Raw genomic sequence first — 18,149 nt, forward strand, 5'->3', positions numbered from 1 at the left:
TTAATACTTAAATCTAAATGTTTTATCTTTAACTTCTATTTATGTTATATTCTTGTGTTGTAAGCCGCCCTGAGCAACTTGTTGGGAAGGGCGGGATAGAAGTCATAAAATAAATAAAATAAATAAATAAACTAAGCTAAGGAGCCTGCCTTATATTTAACATCGGATAGGGCATGTATGAAGGGAAGAACAATATGGTGCTGTGTTAAAAGTATGCTTGTGAACATTTTTTTTTTAATAAATGCTTTATAATTTTTGATCCTGGTAGTGGTTCTCTGTACCACATAGTCTTCCACCATTATGGACACACTATTTTAAGAGGAGCGCCATGAGGAAGGGGAGGGCAGTCAGTTGGCAAGTGGCTACTCCCCCAGCTGTGCACGAGACAGTAAGTGGTCCCAGTGGTAACTAGGCTTTGGGGAGAGAGAGTGTCACGACTCGGACCTTCAGGTAGAGACGGACGGCTGCTGATGTCCTGGCAGTCGGCCAGAGCGTTTGCAGCCGGCTGGGGCTCTTTCAAGGAGCAGCACAAACGTTATCTTTCAGTCCTAATTAGTCAACACCATAAATCAGTCGGGCCGAAGGGAGAAACAGAGCGCGTCGTCACAGGAATGCAGAGGGTCAAAAGCCAGAGGAAGCAAGCCGAATATAGTCAAAGTACCTAGGTCAGTCCACAGAGCAAAATCAGAGTCCAGTTCCAAGTCCAAGGTTCAAGCCGGGTCAGGAGCACACGGGTTCTCTCAGCAGGCAAGAGGGTGCGGGGCGAGGTCACGTCCGAGTAGGATCGTTCGTTGCCAGCACAGTTTGCCCTAAGGCCAGGGTTACAGATATACTGTGCTTGGCTTGTTAACTTGTTAGTACTCCGGGCTTAGATCTCTCCTCCCACACATCCGTGCTTCTCTCCGTCTGATTCTAAACTCCTGCCGTCTCTTTTCACGGAGCCGGCTCACAGGTGGTGGAGATTCAGGAGGGGATGAGCTAGGGCCCGGTGTGGCCTGATCAATTTCAGGTGGCTCCTGCTCTGAGTTAGCAGGGGCTGGGCCAGGGGCAGGCACCTGCTCAGAGTTAGCAGGGGCTGGGTCTGGGGCAGGCATGACAGAGAGACACAAAGGCAAAGCCTCAGAACATGGAAAGGAGGCTGGGATTCCTGACCCAGTGGACAATTCCTACAAAGATCAGATGGCAGTGGCAGTTGAACAGAGAGAGAAAAAAAAACCCCTCTCCAGGTACTGGGAAAACCCAGGAGGGCAGGGTGAAACAGGGCCTGCAGGCCAGAGCAGGGCCATTCTGTCACAGAGGGTAATTGAGAAGCTCAATGATGGGCCTTAATTCCTCTTCAGCTCAAAGTGTGTAGAGTTGTACTATTTCTGTCCTCCATATTCCTCAGAGCATTTGTTTATCAAACTTGCAGGCTCCAGAATGGCTTACTAGTTTTACCAATGTACGATGCATCCCATTGCTGCTTAAAACATCAACCTGACGCACAATATGTCTATGATGCGCCTGTTTTGCAAATCTGGATTTTTGTGTAGGACATTCGCTTTTACAATTGCAGTTGATAAAACACTGAAAGTATGCAATTTTCTCAGCAGAAACCACACATATATCTTCTACGTGGCACTGTGAAAATGCTCTAGCACCATTGTTTTTCTTATCATCCTGTGTTGGAATTTTTTACTTCTTTTTGCCCTTTCCCTACATGCTGAGTAATTATGGAAGTCATTCTTTCCTTTGAATGAGACAAGCATTATGACCTAGTGCGCAGAGTGGTAAAGCTGCAGTACTGCAGTCTGAACTCTCTCTGCTCACGACCTGAGTTCGATCCCGGCGGAAGCTGGTTTCAGGTAGCCGGCTCAGGTTGACTCAGCCTTCCATCTTTCTGAGGTCAGTAAAATGAGTACCCAGCTTGCTGTGGGGAAAGTGTAGATGACTGGGGAAGGCAATGGCAAACCACCCCATAAAAAGTCTGCTGTGAAAACGTTGTGAAAGCAGTGTCACCCCAGAGTCGGAAACAACCGGTGCTTGCACTGGGGACTACCTTTACCTGTTTTTTTTTTTAATAAAGGATTTGGGGACAAAATTACATAACACCACACTACATGTTGTTAAAATGGATTACATTTTATGGCACTCAAGCTGTTTCATTGGTAAGTGCCTGTTCAGAGCTAAAGCCTGCCTTTAAGTGATGTGAAAAAAATTGTTCTATTAGGATTTCTCATTTATATGGGTGGCTGCATGTAAGAAGATGAGCTTTTACCACTTGTAATTCATACCACAATGTCAATGGGCAGTCTGTTGTTTCAGCAGATTTCTTATACCCTGACTTGTCAGACTTTAAGAGCTGTGAGTTGTTCTTTGCCACTTTCCAAAGCTCTTTCAGGAATGCAAAAAATGTTGAGTAATAAGAAGTCAGATTTGAACAAAAAAAAATTAAAACAGTTCCAGGCAGCTTATTTCATGTATGCAGGAGATTTTTGATTGGCTCTCCTGCCTAAAAAAACATCTGTAAGGGCTTTGCATTTGATTGAAGCAGACAGAGCCAGTTCCAGGTCCCCCTCCCAAGCTCTCAGGAACCTTCCTCCTTTGTCTAACACCAGAACTCCTGCTCACACTTCCCTTCCCACCCCCCACCTGTCTGTGTGTCTTATCCCAGACCACTCACCAGCCATCCCATTGTTCTATGCTCAAAACCACCAACATACCTGATAGGGAATTCCACTGTGGTGACTCCCAGAAATTACTTGACAGTGCTGGGTAGCATGTGCAGCCATGGGTAAGGTTACCAGAGTGTTCACAAGCAAGTGGGTGTAGAAGGGGTGCACAGGAAGGGAAGGTGCACTGGTGTGAGGGTGGTTTGGCTGCAGTGTGCCCTGGGCCCCAGCAACTGCCCCCCATCTCAGGGTATACTGATACCAGTACTGAGGCAGAGATATTTAACCCTTCCCAGATTTAACCCATCCTAACCTGGGGAAAATAATATAGGTACTTTCCCCTTGTACCTTTGCAATAGGGTTGCCAAATCCAATTCAAGAAATATCTGGGGACTTTGGGGGTGGAGCCAGGAGACATTGGGGTGGAGCCAGGAGCAAGGTTGTGACAAGCACAATTGAACTCCAAGGGAGTTCTGGCCATCACATTTCAAGGGACTGAACACCTTTTAAATGCCTTCCTTCCATAGGAAATAATGAAGGATAGGGGCACCTTTTTTGGGGCTCATAGAATCGGACCCCCTGGCCCAATCTCTTTGAAACCTGGAAGGTATTTTGGGGAGAGGCACTAGATGCTATACTGAAAATTTGGTGTCTCTATCTCAAAAAACAGGCCCCCCAGAGCCCCCGATATCCACAGATCAATTCCTCATCATTCCCTGTGGGAATCGTTCATGGAGGTGCATGATGGCTCTGGGGGAGGGGCTTCCCCCGCCGGCCAGCTGGCTGGGGGAGGGGGGAAGCCTGAAAAACCAGGGGATCCCCTTCTGGGACCTGGGGATTGGGAAGCCTATTTTGCAAGAGAGACGGTTTAGACTGTAAAAACAGCACAGATGAAACCTCCTCACCTTCATAGGTACTCTCATCAAATTTGGAGTCTTCCTGTGACGAAGGGAAAATAATAATTTCAAGGGGTCTCCCATATGATATTTTCTTTGGCCTTTAAACATCAATTAGTATGACGCAGTGTTCCCTCCATTTCTGTCTTAACTTGTGGTAAAGAACCATGACAACTTCAGAGCAGAGCTTAACCAGTCTTGTTGTGGGCCAGGGACAAAACTTTCTTTTCCCATTTTGCTGTTCGATCTCCACCATCAGCTGTCTGGTCATGAGGACCTTTATAGAAACCTGAATTCCTTTCTTATGGGGGAAAAAAACCCCCTTATTTCCGTTCTGCAGAAAATCAAAAGTTTTCCCTTAGAGCTCTTTTTAAAAGTTTGAATCAATATTGCTTGCTCATTAGATAAGGATAGGGCTCTCAGCCTATACAAACAGGGGCATTGCTTGACTGAACCGTATCATCTATTGGGCATTACATTAATATGATCACAAGAGTTTGTTTGCTTGTTTGTACTTACTGGCAGGAGATGGGGTTGGTGAAGGGGCAGAAATTGTAGCCTCATCCAATTACTCCTCCTTAGCCTTGCAGTTTTGCTTGTAGCAAACAGCCCAAAAGCTGAAGAGTAGTCCTCTTGATCTCCCTCCTTGCAGCAAGCATGCTACCTCCTTTGCAGAGCAAAATTAGATATGGCTTCTGAAAACAAACCACACTCAGGTGCCTAAGACAGATAATTAAACAGCTAAATCATTTTTTTAAAAAAATTAGCTGTGGTTATGCATGTGAATCTTGAGTATTCAAATGTTCAATCCATTTTTTTTTAAAGGAAGCGTCTCTTCACTTGCACCAGACTTTAAAGAGTAATACTGTGCAGAAGAGGGAAAGTCAGTTTGAGATCAGCTTTCTAATGCACTCAGTTGCATGGCTACGATTCTCATAACGAACACATTATTCTGCCTGAATCTTTCTGGCCTTATTGAAACATTATTCAAGGGCTACTGAAGTATTACTGGAGGACTTGCCTACTGTTATCCATATCCAGGTAGCCTTTGGGATTGATGTATAGGATTTTGTTTGTAGAATGCTGCCTTGAAGATTGGTTGGAAGGTTCACAGAGCAATGTTGTGCACCTTTCTGAATCCACTGAAGTCTATTACTTAGCAGCAGAATTTTGTTGCCTCATTTTCTGATGGAAGTGGAGTACATAAGAACATAAGAGAAGCCATGTTGGATTAGGCCAATGACCCATCCAGTCCAACACTCTGTATCACAGAGTGGCCAAAAATTTATATATATACACACACACACACACACACACACTGTGGCTAATAGCCACTGATGGACCTCTGCTCCATATTTTTATCTAACCCCCTCTTGAAGCTGGCTATGCCTGTAGCCGCCACCACCTCCTGTGGCAGTGAATTCGACATGTTAATCACCCTTTGGGTGAAGAAGTACCTCCTTTTATCCGTTCTAACCCAACTGCTCAGCAATTTCATCGAATGCCCACGAGTTCTTGTATTGTGAGAAAGGGAGAAAAGGACTTCTTTCTCTACTTTCTCCATCCCATGCATAATCTTGTAAACCTCTATCATGTCACCCCGCAGTCGACGTTTCTCTAAGCTAAAGAGCCCCAAGCGTTTTAACCTTTCTTCATAGGGAAATGAACAGGAAGCCAATTTAAATATTGTAAATAAATAGCTTTTGCTGGTTTGCTATTAGCCCCAGGGTCTGTTCAGGGTTCTGGTACCACCAATGACTGGGGCATGCCAGAGGAATCACATTCTCAGTACTTGAGGACCAAAATTTAGGTCACCTTGTTAAATATGTGGTACCAATTCTACATTTTCTGAAGTATGGAGGAAAACTTACAATACAAAGTTTATAGAGATGAGGGAGGGCTGTTTTGACCTTCCTGTGGTAGTGATTTTTCCCTACTAGTATTCCACTACCTATTTTTTCCTTAGCTGGATTTACTTTTGATTTCAAAGACTGGCTGGAACCACCCCCCCCCCCCACACACACTTTATGAATAAGAGCTAAATGTTGAGCATTCTCTTGTGCTCACCATGATCTGCAGAGATTTCAGAAGTATGGTAGGAATTGCACTCTTCCTGAGCATATCACAGTCTTCATTGGCATGCTATTCCATGATCGATGAGTGTCCACCATGCCAGTATGGTCTCTGGGTAATGCTTTCAGGTTTTTTTTATATTTCTTTTCTTTTTTTTTTTTTTGTATTTCTTTTCTCTAGTGCAAGAGCATATGAGCAAAGAAAGACATGGACCAAGGGTACTAGCAGTAGGCCTCATAGTTGTAAATTTCTTTTCCACATCCCCCAGCTGCAAGAGTTGAAAGGTGTAACACCTCAAAGAGGTACCTCAGGAATATCCAAAGTTTTGTTGGTAAAGTGAAATATAAGTAAAAATGAATATGAGCAAAAAGGAACTAAGTTTGAACATATATGAACATATGAAGCTGCCTTATACTGAATCAGACCCTTGGTCCATCAAAGTCAGTATTGTCTTCTCAGACTGGCAGTGGCTCTCCAGAGTCTCAAGCTGAGGTTTTTCACACCTATTTGCCTGGACCCTTTTTTGGAGATGCCAGGGATTGAACCTGGGACCTTCTGCTTCCCAAGCAGATGTTCTCCCACTGAGCCACCGTCCCTCCCCGACATATGTGATTCCTCAACTATGTCCAAGGGATAAAATAGGACATTACAATGGCCTTGAATTAAGTGGAGCCATGGAGAACTGGCATCATCACAAGAGGCCACTTGGCTTAGATGTAAGCACAGACTCAACAAACAAACCCTATAGCTGTTCCATTCATTGTTGGTGCCTTCTTCATGGTGTGCTCAAAGTCCTATGGTGCTAGGTTCCCAAATGGCATTGTACGAAGTACTTTTTTGTGGGATAATGTTTTGGTGTGCTGCTATTCTGTTTTCTGCGCAGGGTTGTGCAAGCCCATGCCAGTAAGGTTAGCACTTTCAATGGTAAAGAACCTGGCTTTTGTGGTGATGGTCAGCACTTGACATGAGCATGATGGGCTTGGTGGTAGTGCTGGCCAGGTTGGTATTGTAGGCAGAGATGGAGCAGCAAAAGTAGCAACACCAAGAGGAAGAGCTCAATTATGAAGGAAGGACAAGTTGATGTAGCACGCCAAGTGCTTCATGGCTCTCACATGTGTGGTTTGAGAAGGTGGCATGAAGATCTTCATGGAGCTGGGGGGTGGGGGGGCGCCAGAACAAAGAGATGGGAGCAGTGTGCTAGGACAGGGCTTTTCTTCCATTGCAAGTACACTAGCATGGTTGGGCTGCTGTTTCTCAGAGGTGCTGCTTCTTGGACAAAAGGGCCTGTCTGGGCTACAAGGGGCAAGGCAGAGAGGCTTCCTTTTCTCTGCTCTGACACTTGCTTGTAGCATGCAGCTCCATGCAGTTTTCCATGCCAACTCTGCAGGTCCTGCATCCGGCTTGCCAGGAAAACTCTGAAGTGCTTTGAATACAGCACCAATTTATCCTTCCTGTTCATTAGGCCCTTACAAGGCTGACACATACCACCACTGCCATGCTTGTAGGCCCCCCACCACACATCAGATCAGCTGAGATAGCCTAGGGATGGCAGGCATTTCCATTGGGATGGAGTGGCCACCAGGGTGCTGCTGACAATGGCAAGGCTTCAGTGATGACCAGTTGGGGCTGTCAGGAGACCAATCCACATAGGAGGTTGGGTGCCAAACTGATTGCCTCAACATCTTATCTCAACCTGCCACTGGCTGCTTGTGTTTCAAAATGGGACAGTTCTTCAGCAGCTGCTTAAATGAGTTCCTCCCTAGTATGACCCTTCAGGAAGTCCAGTTAGCCACAGCCTTGTCACAGCCCAGGTCCAAACCAAGTGACCCTTGTGGCACTTCTGTTACCTAAATTGGTAGTCTGCTGCTAAACTGGGGGAATTAACTTAATTGGAGACACTGTTACCTCAACCAGCTTTTTATTGGTGAATATTAATTTTTCTTAGCTCAAAATGGCAAGCCTATGAGAGGTGAGGTAAGCAGGATCTCTGTCAGTGTTTACGGAGATAGACCATTGAAATCCTTTGGTTAAAATAATGGATTTTATTATAGGAAATGATTTTCAAATGGTTACATCCCAATCAAATAATTTTCAAGCATACAAGAGGAATTACAGAGGTTAGCTGAATAAGTGGGTTGGGGAGGTGATACAATTACCTCGTTCTTGCAGAGTAGGCTGGTCAGAGAAGTCCAGAGACCTCTAGAGAGAGATTTCTCCTGAGAAAGGGGGGAGGGGAATGAGGGCAGGAAGGGATGGATGGAGGGAAGGATGCAAGGATGGAGGGAAGGATGGGAGGATAGAAAGATACACAGGAGGATACTCTTGTTAAACAATTTTATTGATAACATATGGTAACAATATCTATTTATATCACCTCTATCCCTATCCCATATGATATTTTCTATACCCCCCTCCCTCCATTACTAGACTCCCGCTGAAGCTATATACTTAAAGTTAACTTATAAAGGTACCCTTAACTATCAAAATCAAAATTCATATTCTAACTTTCCCTAATACTTATTATTAAAAAAATTGTCCAATGTCTTTTTATATTCCATTCTTTCTCTACATAACTTCTAAATTTCTTCCATTCATTTTTAAACACTTCCATATCATAGTCTCTTAGTGTTCTTGTTAATTTATCCATCTCACTCCATGATAAAACTTTCAAAATCCAGTCCCATTTCTCTGGTATTATTTCTTGCTTCCACAACTGCGCATACAAAGTCCTAGCAGCTGAGAGCAAGTGCCAAATTAAAGTGCTATCTTCTTTTGGAAATTTTTCCATTTGTAATCCCAACAGGTAAGTCTCTGCTACTTTTTAAAAGTCATATCCCAGAATCTTAGATATTTCTTGTTGTATCATTTGCCAAAACTTTTTCGCTTTTCCACATGTCCACCACAAATGATAAAAAGAACCTTCATGTTTTTTACATTTCCAACATCTATCTGATATCTTCTTACTCATCTTTGCCAACTTTTAGGAGTCATATACCACCTATACATCATCTTGAAACAATTCTCTTTAATACTTTGACATGTTGATATTCTCATAGAGTTCTTCCAAAGATATTCCCATGTATCCATCTGTATTTCCTTATTTACATTAATTGCCCATTTAATCATTTGAGGTTTTACTTCTTCTTCTGTAGACCATTTCAACAATAACTTATATATTTTTTGATATTAATTTTTCGTTATCTCCGAGCAGAACCTTTTCCATTTCTGTTTGTTCACGTCTAATTCCTTCAGATTTAATGTCGTTATCCATCAAACTTTTTATTTGTTGCATTTGAAACCAATCATACTTATTACTCAGCTCTTCAGCAGATTTTAATTCAGTTTTATCACCTTGAATCTTTAATAATTGATTATATGACAAGCCTCTCTCTTCATCAGATTCAGCCGTTATTTTTATTACTTCTGCTGGTACTATCCATAATGGCTTTCTTTCGTCACCATATTTCTTGTACTTTATCCATGTATTCAACAAATTATTTCTGATATAATGGTGAGGGAAAAAAAACCATCCATCTTTTCCCCCCCATAATACATATAAGCATGCCAGCCAAATTTATTTCCATGAGCTTCTAACATTAAGAGTTTTTTTATTTAACAACATCACCCAATCCTTTATCCATGCCAAACAGACTGCATCATGATATAATCTTAAATCTGGAAGCTGAAATCCTCCTCTCTCTTTAGCATCCATTATACAGGAGGATATTCTTGACAGGTAGGGTGGCCTGCTTCCTAGGGTAAGTTACATCACATCAAGAGGTCCAAGTGTCCAATAAGAAAACAGAGTGTCAAAAACCAAATATCCAATGAGAAAACAGGGTGTCATATCCAATGAGAAACCAGGGTGTAATATGCGCAAACCCCAAAAGAGGAATCTTAATTAGTTTGGCCAAATGGGTTTATGGCCCCATTATTGCTGAGGCTGGTTCTTTGAACCTCACAAGAGGTGATAGATCTCTCTCTACATGTCAGAATGGATGTCCATTAATAACAAATTCAGGAGATAGCTTAACTTTGATAGCCTTTAGTAGTAATTAAAGAAAAATAGAGATTCTATAGAACTCAGATTCCCTGGCAGAAATGTGAAACCAGAATACAGATATACCACACATTCACACAACAATATTGCACTTAGCCTTTAACCTTTGCATTTCTGCTGTCTTTCCTGCAGAATAGCAGACCATACATATGGATGATTTGTTTATGTGTTGCAGGTTTTACGTTTTGAGAACAGGACTTGAAAGAGGTTGCCAAAAGGGGTGAAGGAAATTTTTTTACAGCTTTGCCCACTATATGTCGTTCTCTGGGTCTCTCCATTTCAGGATCAGAAAATGGTTGTTTCTTTAGCCTTTCAGCACAGCCAAAATGTCTGCCAAGCCTGTGAACCAGACAATATCATGCCAGCCTGCCTAGGGGCCTAAAAACTGGACTGAGTTTGCCTCTCTTCTGTGGAAAGGAGACCATCCCAGTTCAGATGGGCATTGCTGTGCAATATTCATATTCTAGTGTTACATTGCAATATCACATTCCAGGAGTGCATTGTTTGGGTATCAGTCCAGGGGTGTCTTTCTGGATATCAACACAGCATGAAGGGGTAACTGATTATCTCCATCTTTGTATACCAGAATTATTCCCTTAACTCTGAGAACAAACCAGTCAGATGTTCAACCGGTAAGGTTTTATTGAAAAATAATAAATGAATAAAACATACACACAAAGCACATGGGAAAAACACAAGCTAGCTATGAGAAAAATAAAGGAAGGAGTGGGAAAAAGTGAGGGAGTTTCAAGGGTGATATTTAAAAGTCTAGGAGGTCCTGGTCCATGAAAGAGTGAAAAGACCAGCATTTTGTTAGGGGGTATTGTCTCACACACAAATGGGGATGCAATATTGATGCTGAGAACACACACACACACGAACACACATTAGAGCTGAATGCTTGTATTTATACAAAAAATGTCCCCAGGGCACAATGGCGGGTATGCCCAAAGTCAAAAACTTGATGTGTTTACAGGAATTTTCCCAAAGACTTGGACAAAGCTTGATGACTCTCCTGGGGATGGGATGTGGGTGTTAATATTCATTGATGACCTCTGAAGCGTTGGATGGGTGACACTTCTAGGTGATACAGATATGCTACATGTGCCAAAGGGAGAAGCACAATTGGGGTTGAATGAGGTTGATTCAAAGTGAGGTGCTATTTTCCTGAGAAATCCATTGCTGTTAACTATGCATTATTTTAGGATGGGAGAGACTTATTTACAAATTAGCCTTTTGGTTCACTTCCAAATAGTTTCCCAGACTGATCTTCTGACTGGCACCCCTTTTGAGGTCATTTCTGCACCAGGCAGTATGTTGCACTCATGATATTTGGAGTGATATGGTATGATAAGTGAATGGCATTCTTTTCTCTTTCGATGCCAAACTCTACCCATCCACAGGGCAGGGCTGACTGCTAACACTGCCAGCCCCACAGGAACTACCAGTTCCCCACCTCTCCCCATAAAATGGTCTGCTGGGAACTTCCTCAGTAGGTTAGTGGCCATTTCCCCCCTGCTCATGTTGCTGAATATTTGCAGTACAGTTTGCACTTGTCTCTAGCTCATGAACGTTAATGGCCATATTGTTTCTGGTTAAGAGCAGGAGTGTTACCACAACTATTATGGGATACCACAACTACCACAACAGTCTAGGACCTGCCTACCTTAGGGACCGTCTCTTCCTATATGTTGCCCAGAGAGTACTGCGATCTGGCTCCCAAAATCTGCTCGTAATCCCTGGGTCAAAGGAGGCCCGGTTGAAGTCAATCAGGGACAGGGCCTTCTCAATAACAGCCCCTTGATGGTGGAACCAGTTACCGGAAGAGGTCAGGGCCCTGCGGGACATTGGACAATTCCGCAGGGCCTGTAAGACAGTCCTCTTCCGGTTGGCCTATAACTGACCGGCACCAAAACTACCAAAATACTGAAGGAAGTTTATAGATAGCATACTGTTGGATTGATGTACTGATTTTAATGTTTTTTTAATGTTTTTTAATGTCTTAATTATATAAATTGTTATTGTATTTAAAATTCAAATTTTATTGTTAGAACCTCTGTGTTGTAAGCCGCCCTGAGCCCGCTTCGGTGGGGTAGGGCGGGATATAAATCGAAAAATAAATAAATAATAAATAAATAAATTATGACATCATTGTTCTAATTAAATTGCAACGAGTGAAGCCCACGCACACTTAAAATTCTGACCCTGCCTTTTCAAAAGTGGCATCCTTTCCTGAATGATTTCTGAAAGCAAGTCAAAGGTAAGGGCCACTTAACATATGACATTGTGAAAAATCGATTTTATTCCAGTGTAGGAAAATCTGTGTGTGCTGTGATGCATGACTCTGTTTTCCCACCTGGGCACAGCGCAAAACTTCTAGTTATGTGCACCTTTGGCTAAACGAACACATTGGTTGATTATAGACACCAGTGTGACAGAGTGGTTAGATTAAAATTGGTGAGACCTGGTTTGGCATTGCATTCTGCCATTATTCTCACTGGGCAAGTTACTCTATTTCAGTCTGACCTTCGCAGTGTGGCTTTGAAGATAAAATGGGAGGGGAGACCTTATATGCTGGCCTGAATTCCATGGAGGAGTGATGATAGTGAAGAAAAGGGTTGCCATCATCTTGGCAGAACCTGGAATTTTCTCAGCATTACAACTGATCTCCACGCTGATGAGATTTATATCCCTAGTGAAAATGGCACACTCCATGGCATCAGATCCCATCCCATCTGAGTTCTCTTCCCTCCCCAAATTTCCACCATCCAGGCAGCACATCCAAATCCCAAGGAACTCTCCAACCTGTAATTGGCAACCGTGAGCATCCTTTCCCCCCTCCTACATAGTTATGTATGTAAGATGATTGCTTTTTTGTGAAAATGACTTCCAGTGTGTTCTTACTAGCTCTAGCAGAATATTTTAGAGCCATTAGGTGGTGCTATAAGCATGAAAAATAACACCAGCCATAGGCTTGGCTTTTGTTGTTGGAAAACTATTGAGGCCACAACAGGTAAGTGTTAGCAAAAACATGAACTAAGTTAAATACAAGTTTTCATCCCCCCCCCTCCCCCAGTTTATTGGTCTATTAAATATGAACAATGACTGGGAGACTTTTGGCCATATGATGATCAGTTTCAGCTGAATGGTCATATAGAAGGCTTAGTCTTAGAAAACTATTAAGACAGTAAAGATTAGGATTCTGAGCTGAATATGATGAAAAGAAACATTCAGACTGAAGGACCCACCAAAGGACCCACCAAACTCCTGGTTGATATTATTTGCTGGAGCACCTAGAAATACTGTGGTGTCTCATCCACAGATAATTTGCCTTGATTTTCAGACGTATGTTAAGTACATATTATGGAACAAAGTGGAAAAGTCCATGTGTGTGTGCCTCATCTTAAAGCACATTGGAGGATCTGAAGAGACTTCAGTTTAAATGGTGAAGCATTTAAACGGCCTTAGCTTCTTTTGGTTGCTCTACTGTCAGAGCCAGAGGACTAAGAAGCATGTTTTGTTATCTGATTTAATTAGCAGTTTAATCTAACCTTTGTAGTTTTTATCAGCAGAGGCAGTAGTAGTATGGATTCTGCCCTGGCCATTGAACAATATGAAACTCTGGTTATTCTTGTTGATTCCAGATTCTTGAATCAGTGCAGTTTTTGCTGCTCTTAAAGTTCTATATAAGAACAAAGCATTTCTTATAAATGAAACTTGGCACGATTCTTTATTTCAGAGACATAGTTACTTTCCCATCCTAACTTTGCAAAAAACATTCACCATCAGAGTAAAAAGACTCTGTTTCTTCCATTTCGTAGTTGTTCCCTTCCTGCCCCTTTCCCCTGGCTGATTTTATTTCATGAACTTGACAAGTCATTATGAGTTAATTTGGTGTGAAAAGGGTGACATTTTCTTGTGTGTGGATAGGGAACTGAATTTACATGTTTATGTAGTTTCATTTATTCAGTGCGTCTTTGGAGGACAGTAAAAACCACACAGTTCCATTTTTGCACAATATTACAGAAAGATACAATTTATCAATGCAGTAAAAAAAATGGCTCATGCAACAGGAAAGATCTCTGTTCAGTACTACAAAGAACTTCAAGGCAGGCTTGGAGATAGAAATGTGTAAGAGCTGAATCCTTTCATCTAGCAGATTAAGCGCGAGAAGCTTTCCTGGAGAATTGCTGCTTGGTTTGGGAATAGCTGTTTGTGGCAGCTTCATGCTGCACTTCTGCTCTCTGCAACTCGTTAAAAAACGAAGAAGGGGGAATTGAAGTCGAGTCCCACCCCCTCCAGGTTGCTTGGCTTTCTCAAAGCCATATTCCTTTAAGATGATGTAATAGTCATCTCCCTGGATGGTTTCTTTCCTGCACTGCTGAAACAACAGCATCTGAACTGCACTGGGAACTGTGGAACCACCCAGCTCAGCAACCAGAGGAGCAGCTTGTGTAGTGAAAGCAGAGCAGGCAGCTTCCCTGGGCATCCTTTCAAACTGCTACAGGCTTGTTATTCTCTGGACCTGACTGGGAACATGGGAGGCTCTCTGCGCTTACTGATGGAGAGGGTATCACTGTGGGATGCCACTGAAACGTGCCAGGGTTTATCTTGGAATCTGGGCTCTTTGCAAGACATCTAAACCAAGGTCCTCCTCCTGAAATTCTGTCTCATCCCAAAGGATCCTAACTGGATTTATGCTCTTCTTGCCTTTTCCCCTCTTCTGTCTCAGCTACTGCTGCCGAGCTCCCCAGCTCTTCATTGCCCTTCTGCTTAACTTTCCGATGCTTGGGTTTAACTTGTAACTTCTGCATGGTGGATATTGTCAAATGGACTCAGCTTACTGTTTCAGACCTTTTCCTGCTCTGGATTTGCTGCTCACCAGATCCAGCCTGCCTCTGTGCTGATTTTGGGGTTGCTTAGAAAAAATGCTGCTTCCCTTTGCAGGAATGATAGATCAGCTGTAACTAAGGTAAGACTCGGGGCTCTGCTCCCCTCATTTACATATTCTAAATTAGATGCTTGTGCAAACTGAAATGTGTGGTGCCTTGTTAACTCTTTCAGTCACTGCTTTAATTGACCAAAAAAGAAATCTTTAAAAAAAAAATTAAATAAGGTAAATATTCCCAAATTAATGTTACTCAGAGTGTTCAAAACTCAACTGCTTTTAACTCTTTATTCTTTTCTCATGCAGAGGGAAATAATTCTGTCTTATCTTTCCCCTGTCTTCAATAGGCTTGTGAGACATTGTAAAGTTGGCTTGATCCTGCTGTTTTGGGCTTTGCTGGAAGATCTGATTATTTAACTGCATTTCGTGAACATTCATCATCTACTATTTAAGAATAAAGCCACTGTGCCAGTTCTTGTGATAGTTATTTTTGGACAATTGAAAAAAAAAATAAACCCCACAACCTTCTTTTCATGCTCCACCCCATCCCCAGTTCCAATACCTTACATGTTAGGGCTTGGGAGGCCCTTGGGGAAACAGGTATAGGATCCTGATTGAAACCTTGGATGTGACTGAGAGTTCTGCCTCAACTTGTGGTTGGTTTTTTTTTTCAAAGTACCATGGCCTTGAGTGGAAACTGCAGAACTTACCTCCCTCCTAGAGAACAAGGGACAGTTGTGCATTCTTTCCCAGAGGTAATAGAACTGAATGTGGGTGGCCAGGTTTATTTCACTCGCTACTCAACTTTAATAGGCATTCCCCACTCCCTGCTTTGGAAAATGTTCACCTCCAAGAGAGAGACAGTCAATGACCTAGCAAAAGATTCCAAGGGAAGGATTTTCATCGACAGAGATGGCTTCCTCTTCCGCTACATTCTGGACTATCTCAGGGACAAGCAGGTGGTCTTGCCTGACCACTTTCCAGAAAGAGGAAGGCTCAAGAGGGAAGCGGAGTACTTTCAGCTCCTAGACTTGGTCAAACTTCTGACTCCTGATGAGATCAAGCAAAGCCCTGATGACTATTGCCATAGTGACTATGAGGAGGTTTCCCAAAGCAGTGACACAAGGATAAGTGCCCCATCGTCACTCTTACCTTCGGATCGAAAGTGGGGCTTCATTACCATTGGCTACAGAGGGTCATGCACCATGGGCAGGGAGACCCAAGCAGATGCCAAGTTCAGGAGAGTCCCAAGGATTTTGGTTTGTGGAAGGATTGCTTTAGTCAAAGAAGTTTTTGGAGAAAGTTTGAATGAGAGCAGAGACCCAGACCGGGCTCCAGATAGATACACCTCCAGATTTTATCTGAAATTTAGGCACCTGGAAAGGGCTTTTGACATGTTGTCAGAATGTGGATTCCACATGGTAGCATGTAATTCCTCGGTGACAGCTTCTTTTGTCAATCAATACACTGATGACAAGGTTTGGTCCAGCTACACGGAATACGTCTTCTACCGTAAGTACAAGGAGACACTGCTGCGGCAAGGGTTTGGGTGCAGGAGAAAAGTTGTTTTCTGCTTCTTTAGCTTGAATGAGTGTCAAAGTTCTTGCTGCTAAATGTAGCTTCACATGGAAGAACAGGAACCAAATCAGTCTGTTTGGCTTAAGTCTTTTGTGAAGACATTGACCGTGAACTTAGTGGTGTGGTCTTGGCTAGGTGGCAGCACAGACTGCCAAAACTCCCCCGTTTCATTGACTGTTAGTACATACTCTTACAAACATACAGTGAAGCTGTGATCACACCTTTGTTAACTATCTGATTACCTTGTGCATTTTTGGAGTGCTCTTTCAATGTAATGTAAACCCTACCAAGACACTGCTGATTTAATTATAGGAGATCTTCAAATGAGGTTCAGTTTACAAAGGTAATAGATACTCAAAAATAATCATGCACAGTCAGCCGAGCTATCTGTCAACAAAGCTGAAATTCTTACATGCAGAGAAAGGAAAGGGAAATCTACTCACTCTGGCTGCTTTCCATCAAGGGTGGTTTTCATAAACAAGGTCTTGCATAAAACACTCCGTTTATATCTAGGAATGAATCTACGTTATTTTTGCTATGGTGATATAAATGCTCCTCCTAACTCAACACATTTTCTCAGCTGGTTGCAATTGCATCAGGTGACCTACTGCTTTTGAACGAATTTTCCAGCTGATCGCTTCAGCAGCCTTGTTAACTTTCTAAGCTTTGCATTATCTGGGAGGCTGGTGATTGAGACAATGGTAACACCAGGAGAGTTAGATTTCCATTATTCCACAGCAGAACTCGATCTTCAGGATGTGGGCTGAAGCATTTTATCCTGAGTTTACTTCCAAGGGGGAAAGATAAATTAGTCTATTAGTACAATCAAGTATGAATTATGTTATTTAAATATACTGTTTTGTGATGAAGGCTAATGTGAGATACCTGCTTCTTATCTTACTGACTTAGTGCACTATACCTCACTGTTTAAATGCGTGGGTGATAGTTGTTTGATCTGAAAGTCTGCAGAATTTGAAAAGTGGTGCCTGCTTAAAAGGAATGTTTTCAGTGGGAGTCCAGTCTCTTAAGGCACTTGTTTTAGAAGCCTACAGAAGTGCCTTTGATGTCAATGATTTTTCTATATGCCTATAATTTAATTTCAAAACTAATCACACTGATCTGTCTGATACAGAAAGCAATGGGGGAAATAGGAAAGTACCAGCTATGTCTTAACAGTGCAGTCTTAAGCAGAGTTGTACCATTCTAGGTGAATTGACATCAGTGGATTTAGGACATAACTCTATTTAGGATCACACACTAGTTATCTAATGTAAATGATCCATGTGTCTGTTTACCTGTGGGAAGAAAAGATCCAGAAAGCTCCTGTAGTTTTAGTTGGTTTTGTGCGTGTGTGTGTGTGTATGTGCGTGCGCATTAGTCTTGTGTTTAATGCCACCTGTATTAAAGCAAAGGATTCGTTTTTCACTTTTCTTTGGACTATATTTTTTGTTGTTAAGGAAGACAACACTTTTCAAAGTTGGAAAAAGGGATATCCTGTATTTAAAAAAAATGCAAACTTCTGTTAGTCCCCCCCCCCCCCTCTTCCTTCCCTTCTATGATCATAGGTCATAAAATTGGTGGAACTGGTGATAAAACTGTCCTGGTGATACAGTTCTCATGACTGCTAATAAATGTATTAATGGCTCTTTCCCTCTTACTCTGAAGTACCCATCAGTGTTTTGTTGCGTTCTATCCTCTGTCTCTGACATACGTATATATTTGTTTCCATATGTACCCACAAGGCTTTTTTTGTAGAAAAAGCCCAGCAGGAACTCATTTGCATATTAGGCCTTACCTCCCCCCCCCGATATCACCATTTTTTGCACAGGGCTTTTTTTGTAGAAAAAGCCCAGCAGGAATTCATTTGCATATTAGGCCATACCCCCTGACACCAAGCCAACTGGAACTGTGTTCCTGCTTTAAAAAAAGCCCTGTGTACACACACACACACACACTACAGAAAGAAGTGGTAAAGCTCAGCATCTTGGCATTCAACGTATGAT

The 18,149-nt window shown here is 42.4% G+C and overlaps 2 protein-coding genes across 2 annotated transcripts in view; one reads left to right on the forward strand and one right to left on the reverse strand.

Annotated features, from left to right (window-relative positions):
* The window catches only part of YIPF5 (Yip1 domain family member 5), a 325,038-nt gene that overhangs the window by 26,575 nt on the left and 280,314 nt on the right, over positions 1-18,149 (reverse strand). The window lies entirely within an intron of this gene.
* The window catches only part of KCTD16 (potassium channel tetramerization domain containing 16), a 335,926-nt gene continuing 331,831 nt past the window's right edge, over positions 14,055-18,149 (forward strand). The window contains exons 1-2 of the mRNA XM_060240536.1: positions 14,055-14,652; positions 14,916-16,080. Coding sequence (XP_060096519.1) covers positions 15,249-16,080 — 832 coding nt within the window. The 5' untranslated portion in view covers positions 14,055-14,652; positions 14,916-15,248. The remainder of the gene's footprint in view (positions 14,653-14,915; positions 16,081-18,149) is intronic.

This window comes from Heteronotia binoei, chromosome 5, assembly GCF_032191835.1.
Source record: "Heteronotia binoei isolate CCM8104 ecotype False Entrance Well chromosome 5, APGP_CSIRO_Hbin_v1, whole genome shotgun sequence".
In the NCBI taxonomy this organism is placed as follows: domain Eukaryota; kingdom Metazoa; phylum Chordata; class Lepidosauria; order Squamata; family Gekkonidae; genus Heteronotia; species Heteronotia binoei.